The 26908-nt window shown below is 47.0% G+C and overlaps 2 protein-coding genes across 11 annotated transcripts in view; one reads left to right on the top strand and one right to left on the bottom strand.

The window, feature by feature from the left end:
* The window catches only part of CHDH (choline dehydrogenase), a 45051-nt gene that overhangs the window by 9560 nt on the left and 8583 nt on the right, over positions 1–26908 (bottom strand). For 3 of the 10 annotated variants that reach the window (XR_012499976.1, XR_012499977.1, XM_074344654.1), the window contains exons 5-6: positions 1054–1812; positions 252–403 (exon numbers count right to left, since the gene is read on the bottom strand). Coding sequence is in view for 8 of the 10 variants with exons in the window: in XM_074344654.1 (XP_074200755.1) it covers positions 252–403; positions 1054–1812 (911 nt within the window). In the remaining 2 variants the exon portion in view is untranslated. Of the gene's footprint in view, positions 1–251; positions 404–1053; positions 1813–7272; positions 7465–8675; positions 8743–22827; positions 23031–26908 lie in introns of those variants that run through there. The other 7 variants (XM_074344657.1, XM_074344659.1, XM_074344655.1 and 4 more) reach the window with 7 other exon arrangements.
* IL17RB (interleukin 17 receptor B) overlaps positions 23237–26908 on the top strand; it is a 13949-nt gene continuing 10277 nt past the window's right edge. Inside the window, exons 1-3 of the mRNA XM_045505323.2 lie at positions 23237–23375; positions 25219–25243; positions 26014–26154. Of these exons, the coding sequence (XP_045361279.2) occupies positions 23316–23375; positions 25219–25243; positions 26014–26154 (226 nt within the window). The 5' untranslated portion in view covers positions 23237–23315. The remainder of the gene's footprint in view (positions 23376–25218; positions 25244–26013; positions 26155–26908) is intronic.

The raw sequence follows: 26908 nt of genomic DNA, 5'->3' as shown, positions 1-26908 counted from the left end.
GGCACTCACACCAGGGCACCACAGGCCCTTTGCAGGTGGCTGGACTGCAGCTTCTTCACCTCTGCCAGGTCACCACCTCCTGCAAGGCACTGGGGGGCAGTCTTTCAGGCCACTGCCACCAGCTGCTCACTCCTAATCACCACGAAGATGGGGACTGGAGCATGGCTCCACCCACACTAAGCACGACCACGAGGTCACTGCCCACTCTCCCTGCCGCGTGAGCTGTCCAGGCCTGGCAGTAGTTCACTCACCCGCTGGCTCTGGCCGTTCTTGACATACTCCACGCCCACTGCACGGGTACCTTCAAACAGCACCCTCCTCACAAATGTCTGGGCCTCGGCCGTGAGGTTGGGGCGGCTCAGCGCCGGGTGCAGGTACGCACAGGCCGTGCTCCAGCGCTTGCCTGCACAAAGAGCAAGGAGGTGAGGCACAGCCCTGTTTGTTCCTGGGCACCTATCCTACAGGAGGAATTGAGTAAGGACTAGAGAAAGAGGGAATCTGCCCTTCCCCTGACCGTGCAAGCTTTGCCTTCAAAGTAAGGCTGAGACCAAAACACCCTTTCCAGCCAGAATCCACATCTATCCGGGGCCCCTGGATGCAGGTGGAAAAACATCCTTCACCCTCTACAAGATGACAGAGACCAGGAGTGGCTCATAACGGGGTGAGAACCCTGTAGAGGCAGCAGGAGCCCTGGGTCCACCCCTACCTTGCATCTGCCCTGCTGCAAGCAAGGCCCATCACTGCTTTGTGCCTCCGTTTCCCCCCATCTTAAGTCTCTAAAACGGGCTATGTAGCCTGAGAGCTGACTCTCTATTGTCCACACCAACAGGGACCAGAGGCACAGAGGATACTCAAGGAGTCACCCTCTTTGAATCACTTCACATTGGCTGTGGGTGGTATTCTGTCACACCCCCCTTTACCTCATACCACCCCAGTCTGTCCACACTTACTGACCACGACGGGTGGGGGCAGAAGGTACGGGGCTGTGACAGAGCAGCTTCTTGTTTTTAGAGGAGGAACCCAGGAGATGTGGAATCGAGGGCCCCGCGCTACCTTCGTAGATGGTCATGTCCATCCAGCCGAAGCCCTCTTGCTGGAAGCCATTCATGTCCTCGGTGAGGGGGTAGCCGGCCTGCTGCGCCGCCTCCAGGAACGCGCGGTGCAGCGGGTGGCCGCTCTTGGCCCGGGACACGCGCAGGGGCCCGTCGCCGCCGCGGTACCTGCCGGCGCCCAGCTCGTGCGCCTGCGCCTTGCGGAAGTAGGGCAGGCAGTGCGCGTAGTCCCAGCCCGCCGCGCCCTGGCGCTGCCAGCGCTCGTAGTCCTCGGCGTGCCCGCGCACATACACCATGGCGTTCAGGGACGACGAGCCGCCCCAGACCCGGCCGCGCGGCCAGTACAGCACCCGGCCGTCCAGGCCCGGCTGCGGCTCCGTGTGGTAGCACCAGTTGTACCTGTCGTCGCACAGGTTGGCCACGAGGGCCGCGGGCATGTGGATCTTCCACAGGAGCCGCTTGCTCCCTGCGTACAAGTCCTTGGGCCCGGCCTCCAGCAGCAGCACGCGCCTGTCGGGGTCCTCCGTGAGCCGGCCGGCCAGCACGCAGCCGGCGGAGCCCGCACCCACCACCACATGGCTGTACTCGTCCGCATTCCGGGGGCCCGCAACGGCCAGAGCACGGATGCCCGGGGGCCAGTGTGGCCCCAGGGCTCCCCATGAACACAGGCGCCCTCGCCTCCAGCCTTGCAGGATGCGCCACATGCTTCTAGCCCAAGTCTTCTTACATCCACTGAGGGGAATGTGATGATTTACTTTTCCTGAAAGAGGAAAAGAGGCTTTGAAAAGTTTAACTCAGCATGCACGTGCAGAATCAGCCCAAAGCTGGGATAGCCACACTGGTGCAGCAAAAGGCCACTGCAGGCCCTCCCAGTGCCCTGGGGAACTGGGAGGAGGGAGCAGATGCACAAGCAGGAATATCAGTTTTGTGAGATCTGTGCCAGGACTGACAAGCACAGGGCTGGTTGCACAGGAGACAGGCCCCTCCCCAAACCGGGGGGGGAGGGGGTTCCCCAGAAAGGCATCTCTGTGACACATGTGCATGAACCTGGAGGTGGGGCAGGACTCAACCTGCTAGAAAGCAGGGGTGATAAGGGCTTTCAAGGTTTGCACTCACTCCTCATCCATTCGAGATAGTTGCTGAGCACCTGCAGCATGCCAGGCACCATTTCATCTATAGCAACACTCAGAGAACAAGACATCTGCCCTCAGAACTGATGGTCTGCAGCCAGGGAGACAGACAAGACATATAATTGAAGGTCAGGTTGACAGGCTGGAGACTACAGAGCTCAAAGCCTTTGACCTGAGAGCCACCGAGTGCACAAGAGGGCTTCTCAGAAGGGATGGGGTCAGAACTACAATCTTCAAAGATCAGTGCTGGAGTTTTAACAAATGCCAGTAGCTTCTGGATGGTCCTTTCCCAAAAATGTTCATATCAAGCCCAACATGCGCAGTGCACAGAAGTGGAAAAGAGCCAGGATAGTCCATCAAGGCCTCTCCTGACACAGGAACCTCTAGAAAAGCCCCACCCATGAGACTCAGGCACACAAGGTCTGCCCAGGACTCAGGCTGCCATAAGAGAACCGAGAAACCTCAAGAAAATCCTGATAACCCCCCCCCCATGAGCCTGCACCAAGAAAGAGCTGCAGCCTATCACTGGAGGCAGGCTAAGAGCTGAGAGTGGAGAGAAAGATTCCCCCCTCTTCCCACCCCTCATTCTTGCAGGCACAGGAGAAAGACGCAGCTGGGCCTCCTAAAAGCTAAATCTGAAGCAGGAATTCTGAGATGACTCTTCCAGCACTCCAGGCCTCATGCCTGCACAAGGGAGCACCAGCCCACCGCTCAACTCCCAAATGGGTTGGCTCAATATTCCACACTAACGACCTGATAGAATAAAAGACATGACCTTTTCTAGGCATAAACACTGTTTACCTCAGTCTACTATCCTGTTACCAGGTCATGCAGTCAATAAAAAATTAACAGGCACAAAAATCAAGAAAAATAAACGACTCATTATAAATTATGGGTGGTTGTAGTGTTGGTCCCATCCTCTGTGGGGGAAACCACAAGACAAAACAATACCACTTACAAGAACATCGGGAAATTTGACATAATTAGGATTAGATTTAACAAAACATGTGCAATACATGGGCAACACTGAAGACTACAACATTGTTGATAGAAATTAAAGACAACCCAAATATAGAGAAAGAGATGACATGAATAGGAAGATCTCACATCTTATGTCAGTACTCCATAAACTGATTTATAGATTTGGATGCAATGCCAATCAAACCTCAGTAGGAATTTTTTTTTTGGAAATTAACAGGCTGACTTAAGAATGTATACGGGAATAGAAATGACATAGAAAAAGTTGCAGTCAGATACAAAGAAACTCCATGCAGCAAGGAAAATGAAGGAACCACACACAGCAACTCTATCAAATATGGCTGAATCCTAAAAATACGTTCAAAATATAAAAAGTACACTATAAAAATATGTTCAAAATATAAAAAGTATGACCTGCATGAGACAAAGTTTAGATAAATAAAGTTTTAACCTGAAATTGATATATGCACCCAACATCAGAACCCCAAAATGTATAGAGCAAATACTGACAGATCTGAAGGGAGAAACAGATAGTTCTACAGTAATAAGCAGAGACTTCTATACTCAGATTTCAATATTGGATAGAATAACCAGACAGAAGATCAGTTAGGAAATAAAGAACTTGAATAACATTACAAACCAATTGGATCTAACAGATAATTTATAAAACATTCTACCCAACAAAGCAGGATACACACTTTTCTCAAGTGCAAATGAAACGTTCTCTAGGACAGACCATGTTAGGCCATGAAACAAATCTTAATAAACTTTGAAAGACTGAAATAATACAAAGTATCTTTTTTTAAACTTTTTTATTGAGTTATAGTCATTTTACAATGTTGTGTCAAAATCCAGTGTAGAACACAATTTTTCTGTTATACATGAACATATATATATTCATTGTCACATTTTTTTTTTTTTTGCTGTGAGCTACCACAAGATCTTGTATATATTTCCCTGTGCTACACAGTACAATCTTGTTTATCTATTCTACATTTTAAAATCCCAGTATGTCCCTTTCCACCCCCCGCCCCCTTGGCAACCACAAGTTTGTATTCTATATCTGTGAGTCTGTTTCTGTCTTATATTTATGTTTTGTTTTGTTTTGTTTTGTTTTTAGATTCCACATATGAGCGATCTCATGGTATTTTTCTTTCTCTTTCTGGCTTACTTCACTTAGAATAACATTCTCCAGGAACATCCATGTCGCTGCAAATGGCATTATGTTGTCAGTTTTTATGGCTGAATAGTATTCCACTGCATAAATATACAACATCTTCTTTACTCAGTCATCTGTTGATGGACACTTAAGCTGTTTCCATGTCTTGGCTATTGTAAATAGTACTGCTATGAACATTGGGGTGCAGGTGTCATTTTGAAGTAGGGTTCCTTCTGGATTTATGCCCAGGAGCGGGATTCCTGGGTCATATGGTAAGTCTATTCCTAGTCTTTTGAGGAATCTCCATACTGTTTTCCACAATGGCTTTTCTTGCTTCCCTCTCCCACTCTTAATGATTTAAATGTCTTCTTTTACAATTTTGTTTACTCTTTTTGTAATTCATGGTAGTTATCTCCTTTCCACTTATGAGTTTCTCATTTTTGTAGCATCCTGCTTCTTTTCTATTTAGAGTAGGCCTGTCAATATTTCTTTTAGCATGGGTTTAGTGTTGCTAAATTCTTAGTTTTTGCTTGTCTGTGAAGTTCTTTATCTCTCCTGTTCTAAAGGATAGCCTTGCTGGATAGAGTATCCTAGGCTGCATCGTTTTTTCATTCAGGACTTTGAATATATCTTGCCACTCCCTTCTGGCCTGTAGTGTTTGTGTAGAGAAATCAGCTGAGAGCCTTATGGGGGTTCCCTTGTAACTTACTCTTTGCTTTTCTCTTGCTGCCTTTAGAATCATTTCTTTATCCTTGACTCTGGCCATCTTGATTATGCTATATCTTGGTGTGGGTCTACTTGGGTTCTTCCTGTTGGGGACCCTCTGAGCCTCCTGTACTTGGATCTCTGGTTCTTTCTTTAAGTTTGGGAAGTTTTCAGTCATGATTTCTTCAAAAACCTTTTCAATCCCCTTTGTTCTTTCTTCCCCTCTGGGACCCCTATTATGTGTAGATTGGCATGCTTTATATTATCCCATAGGTCCCTTATATTGTTTTGTCTTTTATTTGTTTTTCTCTCAGCTGTTCTGATTGGGTGCTTTCTGTTGTCCTATCTTGTAGGTCACTAATTCGTTCCTCTGCATTATCTAGCCTGCTTTGTACAGCCTTTAGATCAGCTCTCATCTCAGCAAATGAGTTTACCAGTTCTACTTGGCTCTTCTTTATAGCTTCAATTTCATTTTTGACATATTTTGTATCTCTAAACACTATCTCTTTTAGTTCCTTCAGTACTTTGATCACTCCTTTTTTGAAACCTTGATCTAGTAGGCTATCAATGTCTATTTCACTGATCGTGCTTTCAGGGGATTTCTCTTGTTCTTTTAATTGGGAGTGGTGTCTCTGCTTCTTCATCTTGCTCATCTCTCTCTGACACTGTGGCTTAAGGAGTATCAGTTATCTATTGTGGTCCTTAAGGAGTTTATTTATCTATCTACAGTCTATGCAGGAATAATACTTTTAAAAAAGAGAATTTTAAAAGAATGAAGAAAAAAGGGTTTGAAAACAGTGTATAATCAATAGAAGAGCAAGCTGAAACAGAATAGCAATTGAGTTGTCTTTTTAAAACCTTTAAAACCTTAAAAAAAGAGAAAAAAATCAGAAAACAGTATTTGAAACCTGTGTATAATCAATAACAGGACATCAAAACCAAGAAAAATAAAAGTGAAATCAGGTGGATTTTTAAAAATAATAAAAAGATTTTAAAAGAAAAATTTTGAAATGATTAAAACTGGAGACATATACAATTGTTTAAAAAGTAAAAATTAAAAAGTTAATAGAAAATAGAACATATAAAAAAGATTAAAAAGAAAAAAAACAGGGATGTGTTCTGGAGACTGTGCAGTCTTAATGATTTTATCGAGAGGTCTTTCTGTCTTCACCCTGTTTCCTGAACTACGGTTGCTGTTTTCAGAGGCCCTCTGTTGGCATCCTCATGTGCTGCTCCCAGTGCCTGTCGGCAAGCAGATCGCGGCCCCTCCCAGCAGTGGGTCAGGTGCTGAGCTCTTACCTGGTGGGCAGGCGGGTCACTGCCCCTCCTGATGCCGCAGTCAGATGCTGCGCTCCGGCGAGGTAGGCGAGTGGATTGCGCCCCCTCCCAGCACCAAGGTCAGGTGCTGTGCTCCTGCCAGGAAGGCAGGTGGCCACCCGCCCTCTCCCAGCACCGATCGCTCCGCTGCTCTGTGCAGCTGCCCGCTCTGCCTCCAGTCGGCGCTTTGTAGGCGGACTCAGGGAAGACGGCGGAACCACCCCGCCCCTGCTCCATGCCAAAACCCAGCTCCTTATTTGTTTTGGCGGCGCTCGTGTTTTCTGAGGTACCAGGGCAGAAAGATCCTATCTGCCTCAGGCTGTAAACAAGTCTCAGTCCTGCCTAGGAGGTTGCAGAGCCCCCAGGTGCGAATTCAGGTCTTGACCACGCCCCCGCCCGGTACCGCGCACAGGAGGAGATGGCGGCTGTGGCTGCGCCCCGCCTCTCTTCTCGCGAGAAGTGCCATTACTGGCACCGCGGGTCCGAAGAGACAAAGGCTGCGGCGCCCCTCCCCCCAGGACACATCAGCCGCGTTGTTTACGGAGGGCCCAGGTTGTTCTGCCCTGTGCTTCTGCCCTGTGCACCCACAGCCACGGCGCGCAGCCCCCTGCAGTCCCCTGGGGCCGCCTCATTGCAGCCACCCCCATCCTCTGCCCGGCTCCGGCCGCCTGTCCCAGCCCCCAGCTGCCTGCTTGCGTCTGGGGCCGGGTGTCGCAGGGACCCTCTGTGGCCCATTTAACTTAGTTCTGTCGGTCAAGGGGTGCTTCATACAGATCTGAGCCTCAGAGGCTCCCCCTCCGCCCTGCTGGCCTCTCCGTTGGAGAGGGGAGACCCAGCGAGCGAGCGCTGTTCCTCCTTTGTGGCTCCCTCCCCACAGGACCAGACCCACACTGTTTTGCTTTTTCTTCTTTCTTTTTTCCCTTTCTCCTACCAGATTCGTGGTGTCTTTGTCTTTTGAAGAGGGCGATGTTCTGTTGGAGTCCAGCAGGTGCTCTGGTTGGCTGGGTGGGTCCGTGGATGCGAGTTTTGGTGTATTTGTGTGAGAGGGTGAGCTACCAGCGTCCTTCTACTCCGCCATCTTGGCTCCTCCCAGAGTATCTTTTCTGATCATAATGGAATGAAACTAGAAATCAACATCAGAAGGAAAACTGAAAAATTCACAAATATGTGAACATGAAACAACACGCTCTTAAACAACAAATGTGTCAAAGAAGAAATAACAAAGGAAATTAAAACATACTTTTAGACAAATGAAAATAAAACCACAACATACCAAAACTTATGAGATGCAGCAAAAGCACTGCTAAGGGGAAATTTATAGTTGTAAATGTTTACATTACAAAGGAAGAAAGATCTCAAAAAATTACCTAACTTTACGTCTTAAGGAACTAGGAAAAAAAGAGCAAACTAAACCCAAAGCTAGCAGATGAAGGAAATAATAAAGATTAGAGCAGAGATATATGAAATAAAGAACAGAAAAGCAGTAAAGTCAAGCCTAAAGTTCGTTCTTAAAAAAAATTTTTTTTTGACAAACTTTTAGGTAGATTGACTATGAAAAAGAGTGAAGACTCAAATTAGTAAAATCAGAAATTTAAGTGGGTACATCACTACTGATTTTACAGATATGAAAATTATAAGAAACTACTGTGAATGACTGCATACCAACAAGTTGGATGACTTAGATGAAATAGAAAAATTCCCAGAAATATACTATCTACCAAAACTGAATCATGAAGAAATATAAAATATGGTAAGCCTATATAATTAGTAAGGAAATACTTAGTAATCAAAACCCCCTCAACAAAGAAAAGCCCTGGACGAAATGGCTTCACTCATTAAGTCTACCAAATATTTACAGAATTAACATCAATTCATCTCATATTCTTTCAAAAAATTGAAGAGGATGGCAAGTTTCCTAATTCATTATCTGAGGCATCCACTAACCAGATAGCAAACCCAAACAAAGACACTAACAAAAGAACTACAGACCAATATCTCTTATGAATACTAAACAAAATATAAGCAAATTGAATTCACCAGCATATTAAAAAGGATTATATACCATGACTAAGTGGAATTTATCCCAGAAGTGCAAATATGGCTCAAGATACGAAAACAAATCAATATAATACACCACATTAATAGAATGAAGGAATAAAAACCACATACTCATCTCAATTGATGCACAAAAAGCATCTGACAAAATTCAACACAGTTTCAAGATAACACTCAGTACACAAGGAATAGGATGAAACTTCCTCAATATTATAAAAGCCATATGTGAAAAACCCTGGACTAACATCATACTCAATGGTAAAAGGCTGAAATCTTTACCTTAAGATCAGGAACAAGACAAGGATACTCACTCTTGCCACTTCTATTCTTCACAGCACTGGAAGTTCTAGACACAGGAATTAGGCAAGAAAAGGAAATAAAAGGCATCAAAATTTTAAGGAAAGAAGTAAAATTATCTCTGTAGATGACATGATCTAACATGTAGAAAACCCTAAAGATTACACACAGACACACACAATAACTGTTAGAGCTAATAAGCAAATTCAGCAAAGCTGCAGGATATAAAATCAACACACAAAAATCAGGTGCATTTCTAGACACTAACAATGAATAATCTAAGAAGGAAATTAAGGTGACAATTCCATTTATAATAGCAGCAAAGAGAATAAAATGTATAGAAATAAATTTAACCATGGAGTTGAAAGATTTAAGACTGAAAACTACAAACCACTGCTGAAAGAAATTAAAAAGAAGACATAAAAAAAGGGCAAGACAGCCTGTGTTCATGGACTGGAAGATTTAATATTGCTAAAATGAAATACTACCTAAGGTACTCTACAGATTCAATGTAATCCCTAGCAAAATCCCAACACTGCTTTTGGAGAAATAGAGAAACCCAGCCTAAAATTCATTTGAAATCTCAAGGGACCCCAAATAGCCAAAACAATCTTGGTAAACAGCACAGTGGGAAGACTAACACTTTCTGATTTCAGAGCTTCCTACAGAGGTGCAATAATCAAAACAGCGTGGTGGTGGCATAAGGACAGACATACAGACCAACAGAGGACCCAGAAATAAACCCTCCTATAGATGGTTAATTGATTTTTGACTAGGTGACAAGACCACTCAGTGGAGAAAGTATCATCTTTTAGGCAACTGGTGCTGGGTTAACTGGATACCTATATGCAAAGGCATGAAGTAGGATCCTTACCTGAACCTTGAAAACATTATGCTAACTTTTATTATAGTAAAATATACATAACATTAAAAATTACCATTTTAACCATTTAAAAAATGTGTCCTATCCAGCAGCATTATGTATATTCAGTGTTATGCAGCTGTCAGCAATATCCATGTCTAAAACTTTTCATCAGCCCAAACAGAAGTTTCAAATAAAAGCTATTTATGACAAAAATAAAAGCTATTTATGACAAACCTACAGACAGCATAGTACTCAAGGGCGAAAAACTGAAAGCCTTCCCATTAAAATCTGGAAAAAGACAAGGGGGCCCAGTCACACCACTTCTATTCAACATAGTATTGGAATTCTAAGCTGGAGCAATCAGGCAAGAAAAAAATAAATAAATAAAAAGGATCCAAATTGGAAAAGAAGAGGTAAAATTGTCACTATATGCAGACAACATGATACTACATACAGAAAATCCTAAAAGCTCCACACAAAAACTACTAGAGCTGATAAAAGAATTTGGCAAGGTAGCAAGATACAAGATTAACATAAAAAAATCAATTGCACTTCTTTACATTAACAATGAATTAGCAGGAAAAGAAGGTAAAGAAACAATCCCTTTTAAATCGCTACCAAAACAGTAAAATACTTGGGAATAAATCTGACCGAGGAGGTGAAAGACATACATGGAGAACTACAAAACACTGATTAAGGAATGAAAGATGACTTAGAAATGGAAAGATATCCCATGCTCTTGGATTGGAAGAATCAATATAGTTAAAATAACCATACTGCCCAAGGAAATCTACAGATTTAATGAGATCCCTATCAAATTATCCATGACACTTTTCACAGAATTAGAACAAATAATTGTAAAATGCATAAGGAATCACAAAAGACCCAGAAATGCCAAAGCAATATTGAAGAAAAAGAATGAAGCTGGATGGAATAACCCTCCCAGACTTCAGACAATACTAAAGAGCTACAGTAATCAAAGCAGCATGGTATTGGCATAAAAATAGACATAACATACAGATCAATGGAAAAGAAGAGAGAGCCAAGAAATAAATCCACAGACCTATGGTCAAATAATCTTCAACAAAGGAGGCAAGAATATACAATGGAGAAAAGACAGTCTCTTCAGCAAGTGCTGTTGGGGAAACTGGACAGCTGCATGTAAGTCAATGAAGTTAGAACACTCCCTCACACCACACACAAAAATGAATTCAAAGTGGCTTAATGACTTACATATAAGACAAGACATGATAAATATTCTAGGAGACAACATAGGAAAAACATTCTCTGACATAAATCTTAGCAACGTTCTCCTAGGGCAGTCTACGCAGGCAATAGAAATAAAAGCAACAATAAACAAATGGGACCTAATTACACTTAAAAGCTTTTGCACAGCAAAGGAAACCATAAGCAAAAGAAAACAACCTATGGAATGGGAGAAAATACTTGCAAATGATGCGACTGACAAGGGCTTAATTTCCAGAAAATATAAACAGCTCATAAAACTTAATAACAAAAAACAAACAACCCAATCCAAAAAAGGGTAGAAGACCTCAACAAACAATTATCCAGTGAAGACATACAAATGGCCAACAGGCACATAAAAAAATGCTCAATATCACTAATTATCAGAGAAAGGCAAATCAAAACTACAATGAGGTATGACCACACACCAGAATGGCCATCATTCAAAAGTCCATGAACAATAAATGCTGGAGAGAGTGTGGGGAGAAAGGAACTCTCCTACAGTGCTGGTGGGAATGTAGTTTGGTGAAGCCATTATGGAAAACAGTATGAAGATTCCTCAAAAAAACAAAAATAGACATAGCATATGATCCAGCAATCCCACTTCTGGGTATGTATCCAGAGAGAATTCTAATTCAAAAAGATACATGCACCCAAAGTGCACAGCAGAACTATATACAATAGCCAAGACATGAAGCAACCTAAATGTCCATCAACAGATGACTGGATAAAGATGTGGTATATTTATACAATGGAATACTACTCAACCATGAAAAAACAATGCTATTTGCAGCAACATGGATGGACCTAGAGATCGTTATTCTAAAATTAAGTAAGCCAGAAAGAGAAAGAAAAATACCATATGATATCACTTATCTGTGGAATCTAAAAAAAAAAAAGGCAAATGAACTTATTAACAAAGCAGAAACAGACACACAGACATAGAAAACAAACTTACAGTTACTGGGGTGCAGACTGTGGGAAAGGATAAATGACAGTTCGGGATTTGCAGATACTAACGACTAAATATAAAATAGATAAACAAGTTTATACTGTATAGCACAGGAAACTATATTCAATATCTTGTCACAACATATGGTTAAAAAATATGAAAACGAATATATGTTCCTTTTTGACTGAAGTATTGTGCTGTACAGCAGAAACTGACACAACAGTGTAAACTGACTATACTTCAATAAAAAAATTTTTTTAAAAAAGTCCATGAATGATAAATGCTGGAGAGGGTGTGGAGAAAAAGGAACACTCCGACACTGCTGGTGGGAATGTAGTTTCATGCAGCCAGTACGGCAAACAGTAGGGAGATTCCTCAAAAAACTAAAAACAGACCTAACACATGATCCAGCAATCCTACTTCTGGGTATATATGCAGAGGGAACTCTACTTCAAAAATATACATGCACCCCAATGTTCATAACAACACTATATGCAATAGCAAAGACATGGTAGCAATGTAAATGTCCATGGACAGATGACCGGATAAAGAAGTTGTGGTATATTTACACAATGAAATACCACTCATCCATCAAAAAGAATAAAAAAATAGCATTTGCAGCAACATGGATGGACCTGGATATTGTCATTCTAAGTGAGTAAGCCAGAAAGAGAAAAAAAAATACCACGTTATCACTCATATGTGGAATCTTAAAAAAAAAAAAAAAAAAAAGGATACTATGAACTTATCTACAAAACAAATAGACTCACATACTTAGTAAAGAATCTTATGGTTACTGGGGAAAGGGGGTGGGAAGGGATAAATTGGAAGATTGAGATTGGCAGATACTAACTCCTATATATAAAATAGATAAACAACATGCACAGGGAACTATATTCAATATCTTACAGTAGCTTACAGTTAAAAAGAATATGAAAATGAATATATATATGTTCCTATGACTGTAGTATTGTGCTGTACACCAGAAATTGACACAGCATTGTAAACTGACTATACTTCAATGTATATGAAAAAAAAAGTCCACAAATGATAAATGCTGGAGAGGGTGTGGAGAAAAAGGAACCTTCCTACACTGCTGGTGGGAATCTAAATTGGTGCAGTCAGTATGGAAAACAATATGGAGATTCCTCAAAAACTAAAAATAGACCTACCACATGATCAAGCAATCCTACTTCTGGGTATGTATCTGGAGGGAACTCTAATTTGAAAAGACACATGCACCCCATGTTCACAGCAGCACTATATACAAGAGTCAATACATGGAAGCAACATAAATATCCATCGACAGATGACTGGATGAAGAAGATGTGGTATATTTATACAGTGGAATACTATTCAGCCATAAATAAGAATAAAATGGTGCGATTTGCAGCAACATGGATTGACCTAGAGATCATCATTCTAAAATGAAGTCACCAGAAAGAAAAATACCATATTATATCACTCATAAGTGAAATCAAAAAAAAAAAAGAAAAAGAAAAAAGGACACTATGAACTCATCTACAAAACAGAAAGACTCACAGACATAGTAAACAATCTTATGGTTACCAGGGAAAGGGGGTGGGAAACTTCAGAGTTTGAGATTTACAAATGTTAGCCACTATATATAAAAATTGATTTTAAAAATGTTTTTTCTGTATAGCACAGGGAACTATGTTCAATATCTAGTAATAAATAACCCTTAATTAAAAAAATATGAAAATGAATTTATGTATGTATATGCATGACTGACACATTGTGCTGTACACCAGAAATTGCCAGATTGTAATTGACTGTAGGTCAATAAAATAAATAATAAATAATTTAAATTAATAAATTAGTAAATAGTGACCACATGGCTCTGTTAATACAGACATGGCTTGAGCAGACCTGGGTACAAAGCTCAGCTGCTCATGGACACTAAGCCCCTTGGTGCCCTGAGGCTGGCACTGTCCCCAGAGGTACTTGACATTCACATCTGTCTCTGAATGCATGGGCCAGGGTGGTGATGACAATTCCAAGAGAAAACTGCAGAAAGAGCGGTGGGGGCACTGCCATCCTCCCCTGTCTGGGGGTCTTTGCGGGTTGTTGTCTAATGGAGGATTCAGGGCAGGCCACCTGCCCTTGACCTGGCCTTCTAGTCCCAGCTTTGACCTGCTCTCCTGCAAGACCTCCGACAGGTTCTCAGCCTTCTAGGCTAAGCTTTGTGTGAGTCAAATGAACAATGCTCTGTAGCTCCCATTACGTGTTCACAGTTAAGTCATGGAACCAGAGTTATAATTATAATATATATACAATATATGTAATTATAATAATAATAATGGGGCAGCCACCCATCCTGAGCACCTCGTGTGGGTTACCACACACTCTGAATCCCCCAAAGACGCTGGGTTGGGGGCTTTATCATCTTCATTGTCATCACCATCAGTCCCACATCACAGAAAGAGAAACAAGCCTGAGGGGGAGCCCCTGTCCCTTTTCAAGTCAGACGCAAGACCTGCCCAGCACAGGCCTCACCCACAAAGCCACATCCCTGGAGCTAAAACGTTACCATCAGCATATGGAAAGGGTACAAGGTGCCACATGCCCACCAGGGCTCTGGAGGCCAAGAAGTGGTGAAGTTCAGTGGCTTCCCTGAAGCTTGGCAAAGCTTTGTCAAGGGCAAGGCCACCCAATTGCCCAGCCCTGGGGGTGGGAGGTGGTGAGTTTGGGATGGTGGCCCAGGGTGGGACGGGTCTCGTTCTAAGAGATGAGACCTCGCTAGGTGGTAACAGTCCTGTGAAGAACCCTGGGCAGCTGTCTCCTCCTCCCATAGGAACCTACCACCACTCTCAGTCCAGGAAACCCTCCCTCCCAAGGTGGTAAAATGAGCTTCCTCACAGCCTCAGGGCCCCTCTTGTCTCAGGAGCCCTGCCCTACCTGTCTCCTGCCCCACCCACCCCTCACCAAACCACGAGCCTCACTCTCTGTGTTCCAGGCACCTGGACCACCTTCCCTCCCCTCTCCCGCCAGGGCCTTTGAACATGCTGCTCCTTCTTCCAGGTACAGGGTCCCCACCTCCTTGCACCTGGGTCCCTCCTCACTTTCCCTCAGGCCCCACTCAACTGACGCTTCCTCCAGGGAGCCTTCCTTGACCACTGGCCACAACCATCCTGGGACTTGTCTTTGTACTACTGACTGGGACCTCAATCCTACGAGTGAAATGAGCTGTTGAAGGCCCATTCTCCCAGCTGAGGGCTCTGTGGCCTTGTCCTCAACACGGAGCCTGGCCAGAGGCTGGCCCTCTGTAATGCCGGCTGAGTGGACACACGTTGGAGACCAGCCAGCACGCAGCCTACAGCTCCCACACCTGGGTAGGCTGAGACTGGGACACTGAACTCATGCATCTGTGCCAGGGCGGACAGAGGCACCACTTAGAAGGGGAACAAGGAACGTTCTGGATCCTGACCTGGTAGTAGTCACCTGGTATATATACAGATAAAAATACACTATCAGTACACTTTTACTGTATGTCTGTTGTAGCTCAATTTCTTTTTAATTAAAAAAGGCATTTTCTTCAAAAGTCAACTTTCTCTTCCTAAAACTCTCATCTCCCACATATTGGTGCAGAATAAACAAATGAGTCACAATTAGCTAATCATTTTTCTCCTGAAATAGCTAATCGTTTGCTGCTTTGGAGACGACTCTGGGCTGCTTGGGCAGGGTCCACTTGCCCCTGGGCCCTCCTGGTGCTACAGGTGGGACATGGGACAGGGCAGAGCTGGTCAGGCTGCCAAGAAAGCCCCAGGGGGAGCCTCCAAGTCTGATGCCAACCAAAGGCCAGGCTTTCATCCCCAACTCTGCTGGGACTTCTGTGTGACCCGGGTCAAGAGTTTCCTATTGTTGACACATGGGCGCCAGCTTCTGCGGGGCCTCTGATGTTTGCAGCTCCTCCTTCCTCTCTTCTGTGGCCCCACGGTGCCCACAGGACCTTGCACCCTGCATTCCAGGCATTTGCCCTATGCAGCCCCCACCTCTCTCTAGTTAGCCTCCCCCCTTTCTAAAACCTCCACAGTGGTAGTCCCACCGAAAGCAGTGTAGGGTAGGGAAACCCAGAGTCCTAATATCCGAGGGCAGCTCCTCCCCCGCTTGCCTGCCATCTCTTTCCCTCGCCGGCGTGTCTGTGGATCCAGTCTGAGCAGGTGGTGTGTATGCATGAGGTGTGTTTGGGAGGCAGGTGTAGTATCTAGGTCACTGCTGAGGGAATCAATTCCCCCAGGGCCTCCCCCAGAACCAGTCGCCTGACGGACTCAGGGGCAGGGTAGGAGCATCTCGGGCTGGCCTTTGACGTGAACCTCCCTGAACTCTGGCCTGCGCGAAGCCTGCGTGGGTGGGCTCCTGTAGCACAGGAGGCCCTGGTGAAAGTAGGAATGTGGGGGACCCAATGGTGGGGGCACTGCCAAGTCTGAGTCAAAACCAGAGGAGGGCTGCGGGGACAAAAGATCCTGGTGCCCTGCCCCTTACACAGAAAAGACGTAACACCAGAAAGAGGAACTGCTCTCCCCTCTCTGCAGTGTTGAAGGAGGTCTTTGGGACAGGCACAGTGGCCTTGTGGCCTCATGAGCTGCCAAGATTTCCACCTCACAGGGTCTGTGCCCAGAGCATCAACCATGTTTGCTCACTCTCAGTCAGCAGCGGGGAGCTCATAGCTCCCAGGACCAGGCACACAGCAGGTGTCCGATAAATGCTCCTTATGTGACTAGTGTATTAAGAACACATTGTTCACTTCAGGAGAGGAGGCAGGCATGGAAACTGAGGCACAGCGGGGCAGTGATTCTCTTTAAGGCATGGGACCGGCACTGCTGAATCTGCCTACTTTGGTCCGCCCATAGGTCAGGCTCCATCATCTCCCACCCAGACCCTCCTGCCTGCGTCCTAGCAGCATCACTGCATCCACCAAGTCCCTTCCACGCCACCTCACCATCTGTCCTCCACATAGTAGCTGGAGGATCTCATAATGGACAGGAGCCTGGCAGCCGCGGAGGGGTCAGCTTGGGCCTCACGAGAGTAACTTCACGCACAGGGAAATATTAAAAACACAAATGATTTCTCCTTCAAGTGGAGACAGGGGTCTGAATGAGAGAAAGTGAAAAAGCCTCACCCAAAACTCCAAACCGGAATCTGATCATACATCTAGGTCCACCCACTGATTCAGAGGAAATTCGAAATTCAGGGGAACATGTGGAAGGACACTCAGGGACACCACGCACCCAATCCAGGCCAAGGGAAACCTCATCCAACAAGTTCGAGTGAAAAAGAAACAAGACAGAGAGAGATGGAGGGAAATCCATAGATCACGGGGAATAACGTATGGATCTCATTCAGATCCTGGGATTCAGACACTGGGTATCTGAGGACGTTAAGAAGTCACCGTTTGTCAGATGTGACCCCAGTCCTGTGGTTCTGTTGTTTAAAATGACTCTTTCCACGATACCTACTGAAAAATTAACAGAGTAAAAATGAACCATATTTGTGATTTGGTTTAAAATAATCCCAGGGATTCCAGGGACAGACGAAACCCATGAGGTTATAGGACGTGGGGCTCAATCCTCTCTTCTGGCTAATTTTGTACGTGTTCCAAAATTTTCCACGACAAAAAGGACTTTTGTTTTTGCTGTCTGTTTTAAATCTCAACTATCCCTGCTAAAGGAGTGAGGGAAAGAAGGCAGACTGGGAGCAACTCACAGGCCAGAGCCCCGTCCAGGCTGAAGGGCTCCTCCCTTTTCCACAGAAGTTCGGGGCCTTTGATAAAGGCTTGCTACCCACTTCCTCTTTCAAGCATGCTTTCAACTCATAAAAACCCCCACCTCACACCCAGAGGTGAAGGAGTCGGGGCTCGGAGGCCAGGGCCAGCCCATGTGCTATTTTCCTATTTTTCGACTGTCTGAGGAAGATAAGCACAGAATGGAAAGGCAGGGTTTGGCAGTCTGACCAGTGACTTGTCAGCAGAGAACCCTAATAAGGTAATAGGCTTAAATGCGGTATATCTTTGTTTTTATAACAATTTCTTTTTTTTTTTTAATCAGCCCATTCAAGATTAAAATTTAATAATCACACAGATGTGGTCCTTCACCACAGGGAGTCTGGGATGGTCTATTAAGGACTAGACATCAATCCCATGGAGGGCAAACCCACGTGTGCAGGTGGTACTGCCCAAGGCCCAGGGACAGAGCTTCCCTCCCCACCACATGCAGCCGGATTCCCACCTTTGCTACAGACACGGCTGGGCAGACAGCAGAGAGCAGCAGCGCTGTGGGGCCAGTTTACTCTTTAACCCATGGTCAATCAGGCACTGTTACAGGCTGGGAGTCACACTCCACCAACGGCCAGCGAGGCCCAGAGGCACTGAGTACCCCGGGCAGGGTGTCAGCCCATCCGCGGAGTGGCAGGGGGCAGGATCACAGCCCAGAGCCAGCCCACTTTCATTTATAAACCAGCAGCAAGCAGATGAGTCAGCCAACTTTCCCACACACGCCCACTACTGTGTCCCTTTCAAACACCTGGAGGGGCTTAACTGCAGAGGGTCCTAAGGACTGACAGGCGAGCTGCTTAAACAACGCCCACTGCTTCCTTGCGTAGACACAAAGGGCTCTGTCACTGAACGGGGGCATGGGAATCAGGCAGCGGGGCCAGTGCAGGCCGTCAGTGAGCACCCACACGCCCCCATTTCAAGGATGTGCTAGGGGAAATAGCATCGCTATTCTATGATATGCAAAAAAAAACCCCACAAATATGAACTTATAAGATAAACTCACACCAATATGCAGCATCTCCTGTATCTGTTTCACATATTGCAGTTCCACGTTCAAGTTTGACTACTTTTTTAAAAAGTGAAAAGAGATGGAGGTCAAGATCCTTGGTTTGCAGCCCCAATTCTGTCACTATTGGTTTAGCAGCTCTGGGCCTCAGTTTCCATATCAATAAAATAGGAACAGAGCTACCCATTTCATAGATTTGTTAGCAGAGAAAAAGAAAAGAGCCAAAACCACCCTCCAAAGAATTACGAGTGCAAAGTCAAAAGCACGTGGCGGCGGCTTTATCAAGTTCACAGCGTGGCCTGGGTCCCTCCCTGCTCTCTTCCTTCCATCCTCACTCATTCCATTTCCTCCTCCATAAAGTACAGAGAGTGATGCTCCAACTATCAGCAAAATATTACTCATAACAGAGTAGTTAAAGTATCATTGATCAAGAAATAGTTGGCTGTCCCTGCCATATGAGCCCCACACATGCACACCGCTCCACCCCCTGCTATCTCCAGTAATCCTCCCTCCAGCCCTGGGAGGCTGACTCTGTCACCCATGTACAGATGGAACTTTGAGAGAGAAACAGTACTGGCCTCCTCTGTGTTCTGGACTTCCTTCGAGGCCCCACTGTGACAACACATTTGAAAATCGATGCAAGTACACACAGGCTGTGACCTCCCAGGGTTCCATCCTAAGAACTGGTGGGAGTAGTACTGAGGTGCAGTGACACCACAGCCTGCATCTGTGTGTGCTCCTAGGCCAGCCCCTCCTCACTGGAGCAGAGAAAACGTCTGCGGTTCTGTGGCCCTGCTGGGAACCAGGAGCAGGCACTCAGTGTGGCTTCAGAGTCCCTGGCTCAAAGCAGGCACAGCCACTGACTCTGCAAAAGTCAAGCAGCTGGAGCAGAATAGGGTGCGGGGTGGTACTGAGGGCAGAGTGCTCCCAACAGACCCTGCCCCACTTCAGGCAGGCTGCCTGGGCCCTGGGAGGTAGCCAGGGTTTGCCAGAAACAGCTTGCTCTTCACAAGACAATAAGTCCACTGTTGACTGGCTGGTGCCTTGATTAATATTTGAAAAAAAAAAAAAAAGAAGTGGAAAATTCCACCTGTGTGGGCAGAGGCTGGGCCTGGGACCTGTCAACAACCCCAATGGCCTTGTTCCCTTGGTGATGGACAGGGTAGAAAAACAAAGGTCTGATAAAAGTGACAGACCTGAGGACATCACTGCACTTGGGTCCAAAGAAATTTCCCTATTTGGGCCATGAAATTAATTTGGTTTTTTTTTTCCTGTCCTGCCTCTCTTGTCCCTAAATTTACACAGCACCTTTAAGTCCTTCAACTTTCTTCCCACCGCTTCATAGTCTTCCAATAGCCCTACCAGGCCAGGGGAAACTGAGGCTTCAGCCTCACCTGAGGCCAGCACTGGTGAGTGAGTAGCACAGCCAGGCGATCTGAAATCCTGGCCTCTCAACTCCCAGCGGTGGCACAGAGCCTGTGCCCGGGGGTCTGGAGTCAGAGTCATGGGAAGAGTGGTCTTCCAGGCTCAGTAGAGGCGAGCTTCACCTACCAGAGGAGGAAGTGGGGAGAAAGACGAGGAAGCCCAAACCAGCTCTCTGGCCTGGCAGGCTTAGGTGCAAGCTTAAGCACCCGCCTCAGAGGAACGTGTGCCTTCATTCATTCATTCATTCATTCAAGCATTTAACAAATGCCTACTAAATACCCAGACATGAAGGCACACTGCACAGTGGCTGTTCCAGAAACCCGGATCTGGCAGAATTTATGACCGAGGTGGGAAGGTCAGAGCATCTGCAAAGGCTGCTTCCCTTACAGACTTGAGTCACCTCACTTCAGTGTTGCCATTACACTGTCTCAACTGCCCCACTTTACAGAAAAGGAAACTGAGGCTCTGAAATAGGCAGTGACTTCCAGAGGTCAGAGAGAGAGAGAGAGGAAGCTTTGACCTCTCGACCCGCAGTGGCCCTGCCTCCAGTTTACAAAGTCACAATGCTACTGGGCTTAGGCAGTCAAACAAATGTGTCCCTTCCAGCAGGCCACGTCAGAGGCTGCACGCTTAACCAACAAGGACTACTCATGGAGGGACACTTTTTGGAATGACATTCTGATCCAGGGCAGACCCCTCCCCCTCGAGAAGACAGGCAAACACACCTCATCGGCCAACAGAGAACACCAGCCGTGGCTGAAGTGCTCTCCTCAGGACTGCCCACTCTGCAGTCCTGCCTACAGACTGCTGTGGGTATCAGAGAACCAGGGCCAAGGTGGTACTATTTCTGTGCCCACACACACCCAACCCAGGACCCAGGACACTGGCAGGGCTTGCTCAGTCTGTGTCCCGCGCCAATGGCCAGCATCCACTGCCCAGGTTCCCTCCTTCCTCTTCTATCTGATGCTCAGCCCCCTGAGCACCTCGCTCACCTTATCTTCCCTCTCCTCTTTGCCCATCAGCTTCATCCCCTGGAGGACTCTCAGCCTCACCCTTTCTTGAAACAAAGCCACCCCACTCCACTCCCATCTCAGAACCCACTTCCTCCCATGCCTGTCTCATTCCCTCTTGCCAAAGACACTCCTGATTGCCGAAGACCTAAGGCAAGGGCCTACCTCAGACCAGGCCACCCTGGCCCCTCTGCCCCATGTGACATCATGGATGCCCCCTCACTCCTGGGTCTTCCTGGTGCAGCACCTCCTAGCCTTCATCTCCAGGAAGTTCTCCTCCCCTAGAACCCTATCCTCCTTCCTCTCTACCACCCACTATACATGTCTGATGCACAAACTGGATCTCCAGGACTAACCTCTGCACCCCTGGTTGTCCCCAAAGCCTTCACATTCAAGGGCCCAAGCTCCTGCAGCTAGGCCTACTTTGAGGCATGGCTGTAAAGCTGGCACAGCTAAGAGCCTGGCCCAGGGCAGACTCAGCTATTGGTCCAGTGAATGCATCTGGGTGAGCAGCTGCCTCCTGGCTGGTCTCAGAGGGGCTGGTCTCACCACCCGACATAGCCACGCAGGAGGCCTTTCTGAAACTGAACACTGACCACCACCCAAATGTCTGCCATGGTTCCTGAGCACCATGGGACAAAGTTCATAATCTCAGAGCTGGAAACTGTCTGCATCTGTGCTTCCACAGCAGGGCGGACACATGTGCCCTTGAACATGCTCTCACCACACTCATCTTCAATCTGAGAGCACCTGTCAGCCAGCACCCTGCACATGACTGTTAAGACAACTATTAGAGCTGGAAATTATCTCAGGGACCATAGGGCTCAAAGCAACTCAGAGAGGTTGAGTGGGGGGCCCAGAGTGGCCCAGCCCCAGTCAGACCTGAATCACTCTTTTTGGTCAGAAATCAGACTAATCCCTTGGAAATGTCACCTGCAATCCACATGTGTGCATGCCAGAGCCCCCAGCTGACATTGAGACTGGCTCCCACTCCATGCAGGCCCAAATCTGAATCAGGCACGTGGGCCAGGCCTGGTGCAGAGAACCTCAACAAAAAGAGCTGCTTGACCAAGTCAACCTCTCACAATCTGACAATCCCATCCTTAAGTCCCACATCCCTGCCCAGGTCTTGGCCTCTTCATCTAAAGAATGGAATTAACTTGGCCTACGAGTTTAACGGACCTTGGGTTGGTCTTGTTCTTTGCAAACAGTGGAGCTGAAGCAGCAGAGTTGCAAGCTCTGCGACCCACTGTTGGCCCAGCTGATTTTTATTAACCTTTCCCCAAACCACTGTCTCAAACAATGGTCCTGGTCCACCTGCACTGAATTACAGGGGAGGTCTAAGTTAAATGCAGATCCCGGACCCTGCCCAGACCTGAGGGACTGTGTTTGCTCTCTTAGAAGAGGCCCAGAATTTGCATTTAACGCTGGCTCAGAGATCAGGGATGCCGTGAAACTCGAGAACCCCACCTCCAAACTTTAGGGTGAAGGCTTCCGCCTTCCGGAGACCCAAGTGTTAGTGTCAGGACTCATTTTGTGGTAATACACATTGACCAGAAAAACCTGGGAAAAGGGAGAGTTTCATTACACGAATTACATATTACTTAGTTCCTGCGAGGAACTAGTTTCCCAGAAGAACTCAGACTTTGCTGCCCGCATCCCACCGCTTTTGTTTCCTAGGGCTCGGCAGTAGCGCCCAGTGGGGCCCCAACTTTGGCGTTCAGACCAGGTCCTCCCAACCTACCCGACCTCTGGGCCTGAGGCCGCCCGGGATTCCGGGCTTCGGCCAAGTTGGTTCGGGGCGGGTGGACCGGGGGTCGGGCGCGTCCCCGCTACTCACCGTGGGCAGCTCGGTCGGAGTGCCGGGATGGTCAGTGGTGGAACCGGAGGAGCTGGCGGCGGCGGCGGCCTGGCCCTGCCCTGCCTGCCCCGTTACACTTTAACTGAACGCGCCGGTGCTCCGCGCGCTACTGGCGGCCAGGAGGAGCACCACGGGCAGCTCGCACCCAATCTGCTCCCGGCCGGCCGGGCTCGGGAGGGCGGGGCGCGCGTGCAATCTTGCACCTGGCTCATTGAACGCACGTGTGCGCCGGACGGGCGCGCCCGAGGCGACTCGGAGCCGCTCGGACGTGGGTATCCCTCCGGGCCCCACCGACCGGGCGCTTCTCCATTCCCCACCCCGAGGGGGCGCCAGAGGGCCTCCCCTGACAGGGTGGCGCTGGCGGGGTGGGGGTGGGAGGCGGAGCCGGGAGGGATGGCCTCGCACCGGGATAAGAGCGCCGCACAAGGCTGCGTCGAGCCGGAGCGTTGGCGGGTGGTGGCTCCGCGATGTTGTTAGTGATGCTGAGTCTGGCGGCGTTGTGCGGGGGTGCGGCGACCTCGGAGCCGGTAAGCCCCCTTGCCCGCCCCTTTCTTTCCAGCATTCCCGTCCCTTGAGCCCGAACCCTGAGAGGTCGGTCAACTCAAGTTTCTCTGGGGTGCTTGGCGAGGACCCTTGGGAGGGAGTACCTGTGCACTCTCTGGGGCAGCCAACTGGTACCGGCCGGGAGGGCACTGGGCATCGGGCTGCTTGAGTCAGGGGTGGGGGAATCAGACAGACCCGGGTTCAGATGCCAGAGTACTCTGGATTCAGCTGGTTATGCTCACTGAGCCTGCGTGTCCTCATCTGTAAAAGGATACATCAGGGTGTAGTAAGGACAGCAACAGGGGCTGCAAAGCAGCAGCAAAGAGCCTGGCACATGGTAGGTGTTCAGTATGGTTACTGCCTGGGGTCTTGAGGTCTGCCCACTTCGTCGGCTAAGACCTACTTCTCCATTCTACTTGCCTTTTTGGCCATGTTGATTTGGCTGTGCTGGGGCCCTTGCCCCCAGAGCTAAGCTCCTGAACTCTACCTTTGGGTTTCCTTCCTTCCCCTATGACTTGAAGGACTGAAGGAATTTTCTGGGTCATCAAAGAAGAAAAAGCTTATCTGCAAAATAGCATTTGAAGTTATCTCTCTGCCCTTTTAGCACAGCACATAGCATAAAAGCATGGTGTTACTTGATGATGATGGACAGACCCCATTCCCTGCTCTGTCTTCAGCTGCTCTCCTTGTCCTCTGTCTCAGCAAAGAGACCCCCTGGCCTTTTCCACTAGAGGAAGAATTCATTGTCTTTGCAGTAGTTGCTATTAGGCCAACAGCTTGAACTCTGTAAAGTTTAGAGCTGATGCTTTGCTTCTTTCTAAATTTTGTCTCACCAGCCCTTTGACAAAAACTTAGCTCCCAGTGTGCTGGCTCATTTGTTCAAAGAGAAAAACAAAACTGATGATACCCCCTTAGAATTCAGCTTTAAAAAGACAAAGATGAGCAACTGAAGTTTCACCCAACTCAGATTACTCGAACCATCAAGTCTTGCCTTGTGTCTTACAAGGCATTTGGAAACACTGAGGCTGAGAGGACTCAGATTCCACAACTGGTGGGGTTATCACCTTGGGTCTTGTAGTTGGAATGTTCTGCTGCCTTTTAGGTCCAGTTTTGTTTTTTTTTTTAATTACAAAACCGAAGTAGTAATTATTTTTTCTTATGAAAAGACATAAGCAGTTAACCTCAAAGGATTTAGTGCTGGCCTTTCTTAGACATTGATGATACTATTTATTTTTTTTAAAGTTATTTTAAAAAGATAACATGATGAAATCACAGTTGCTTTATGATTTTGTAAATAGCTCAGGTGAGTCTTTTTATATTAAAAGAGGATTTTTTTTCTAAGAACCTGGGGAAGGTACCACAGACTGCATTCACAGCTTCCTTCTCCTCATCTTCTTGGCACAGCCAGTCCTTAACCTGGGGAAACTCAATAAATATTATAGACTGTTCTGAAAACCTACAGTGAAACGTTAGCGTGAAGGGGCCTTCATAATGGTCCAGAGTTATCTCCTGCTTGCAGCGCGGAAGGCCGAGGTGCAGAGCGGGTGGAGACCTACCTGTGGTCTCTAAGGGAAGTGATGGGCAGACTTGAGGATCATGCATACCGGTGGCTAACCTACGGTCCACCACAGCCTACCATGGCGACACTTAGTCTTCCCCAAACTGTGAACAGAATCCAGTGAAGTGGAACTGGCTCAGCTTTTATTTGAACATTCATCACTTGTATATGCATTTAAGGAAAAAGATGGTGTTTTGTCTAATTTGGCAAATGAAGGCTTGTGGTTTGCCGGCATTCAACATGGCACTTGGTTTCTTTCTCTCTTGCAGACAATTCAGTGTGGCTCTGAATCCGGTAGGTGCACTAGGAAATGGGTATGTGGGGCTTTACATTGAAAGCACAGTTGCACTTTTAAGGGACCCAAATCCTGGCAGTGGGTCATTAGGGACCAGGCGCAGGGTAAACCATTGCTTTGTTAACTAATGCGGGTGAAGCTTCTACCTGCCCAAGGCAGAGCTCTCAGGGTTTTGGGTGGGCTGGCCTCCTGGCAGGAAGAGGCACAGGCAGGGCAGGAATCACCATGCAAGACAGAAAAGAAAGGCTGCCTCTCCTCAGAGGGAGATCAACGGCCGTGGGATGGACGTCACTTATAGCTGGGAACAGGAAGCAAATATTTTAGAGAAGGAGGAGTGTTGGGGATGGTAGCATCTGAAGAATGAGTGGGCTTCTGCCCAAGAAATATGGATACACAGCATGAGCTGAAGGAGAGATGGTACTGGCAGAAACTAGGAGGTAGGAAGGAGTCATGTGGGCCAGCTGGCTGGAGTCCAGGCTGAAGCATGAGGAAGGCAGGACTGATCCTCATAAACATACCAAATACATCAGATGCAGACATACGTACACAGGGACCTGGAGTGATCCCACGTGCTCTGCAGGCTGGGGCCAGGAGGTGAGCATCACCTCGGCTGTATACCAGCCAGCACTGAGAGGTGTCTGGCCTACCTTAGCAGGAAGAAGAGATGAATTGTGAGTGAGGGGTGGGTCAGAGTGTGTCACACAGAACAACAGGTGGCACTAGACTGGGCTGGAGAGGGGGTGTCATGACCAGTCTCACCTTCTCCTAGGACCATCTCCAGAGTGGATGGTCCGACATACTCTGACCCCAGGAGACTTGAGGGGCCTCCGAGTGGAACCTGTTAAAAGCAGTGATGTGATGGAGGACTATTCAATTTTCATGAACATAAGCTGGATACTCCGGGCTGATGGTAAGTTGCATCAGTTAAAGATAAGGTCTGAAGTGTTTACTAAAGCAGAAATGGGCAGATTCTACGACTCATTACTTCCCCTCTAGTCCCATACCCAACAGGATACATACATGCATGCACCAAAGCCACATACTAGAATGTTCATAGTAGCAGTATTCCTAACAGCCAAAAAAATGGAATGCATCAAATGCCTGACAGTAGAATTGGAATCACAAAACAGAATCCAGTATAGCAATGAGCAAGAACAATCTATAACTATACACAGTATGGAGGAATCTCACAGACAGAAGAAGCACACATGCCTGCAGTCGCAGCCATCAAATGATTCCATTAACAAAAAGAGCAGAACAGGCAAAACTACTCTAAGCGGTCGGAAGTCAGGACAGTGGCTACTCTCGGGTGAGGAGTGACTGAAAGGAGGCCTGGGGGACACTCCTGGGGAGTTTCTTTACCTGGGTACTGGCTGCATGAGTGTGCAAACTCATCAGGTACTACACTTGTGTGCTTTTCTGTATGTTATGCTAGCCTTCATGGAAAAATGGGTTAAGGCCAGAGAAAACCCCCCAGGTTTAGGAAAACGTAACTTTTACACCTCCCAAATGGCATCATGGAGGTCCTGGCATTTCCCAAGGCACCTTGTGAGTTCTTTGGAAGAACCAATCCTTGAGGCCTAAAGACCATGTCTGTGTGTTCCACCCACTAAATTCAGCGAAATTCCATCGGGTCAGTAATCTGGGAGTGCCAGGCACGGATT

The sequence above is a fragment of the Camelus bactrianus genome, chromosome 17, assembly GCF_048773025.1.
Source record: "Camelus bactrianus isolate YW-2024 breed Bactrian camel chromosome 17, ASM4877302v1, whole genome shotgun sequence".
Taxonomy (NCBI): Eukaryota; Metazoa; Chordata; class Mammalia; order Artiodactyla; family Camelidae; genus Camelus; species Camelus bactrianus.
Note: the sequence above shows the minus strand (reverse complement) of the source record. Positions and strands in the feature narration are given on the sequence as shown.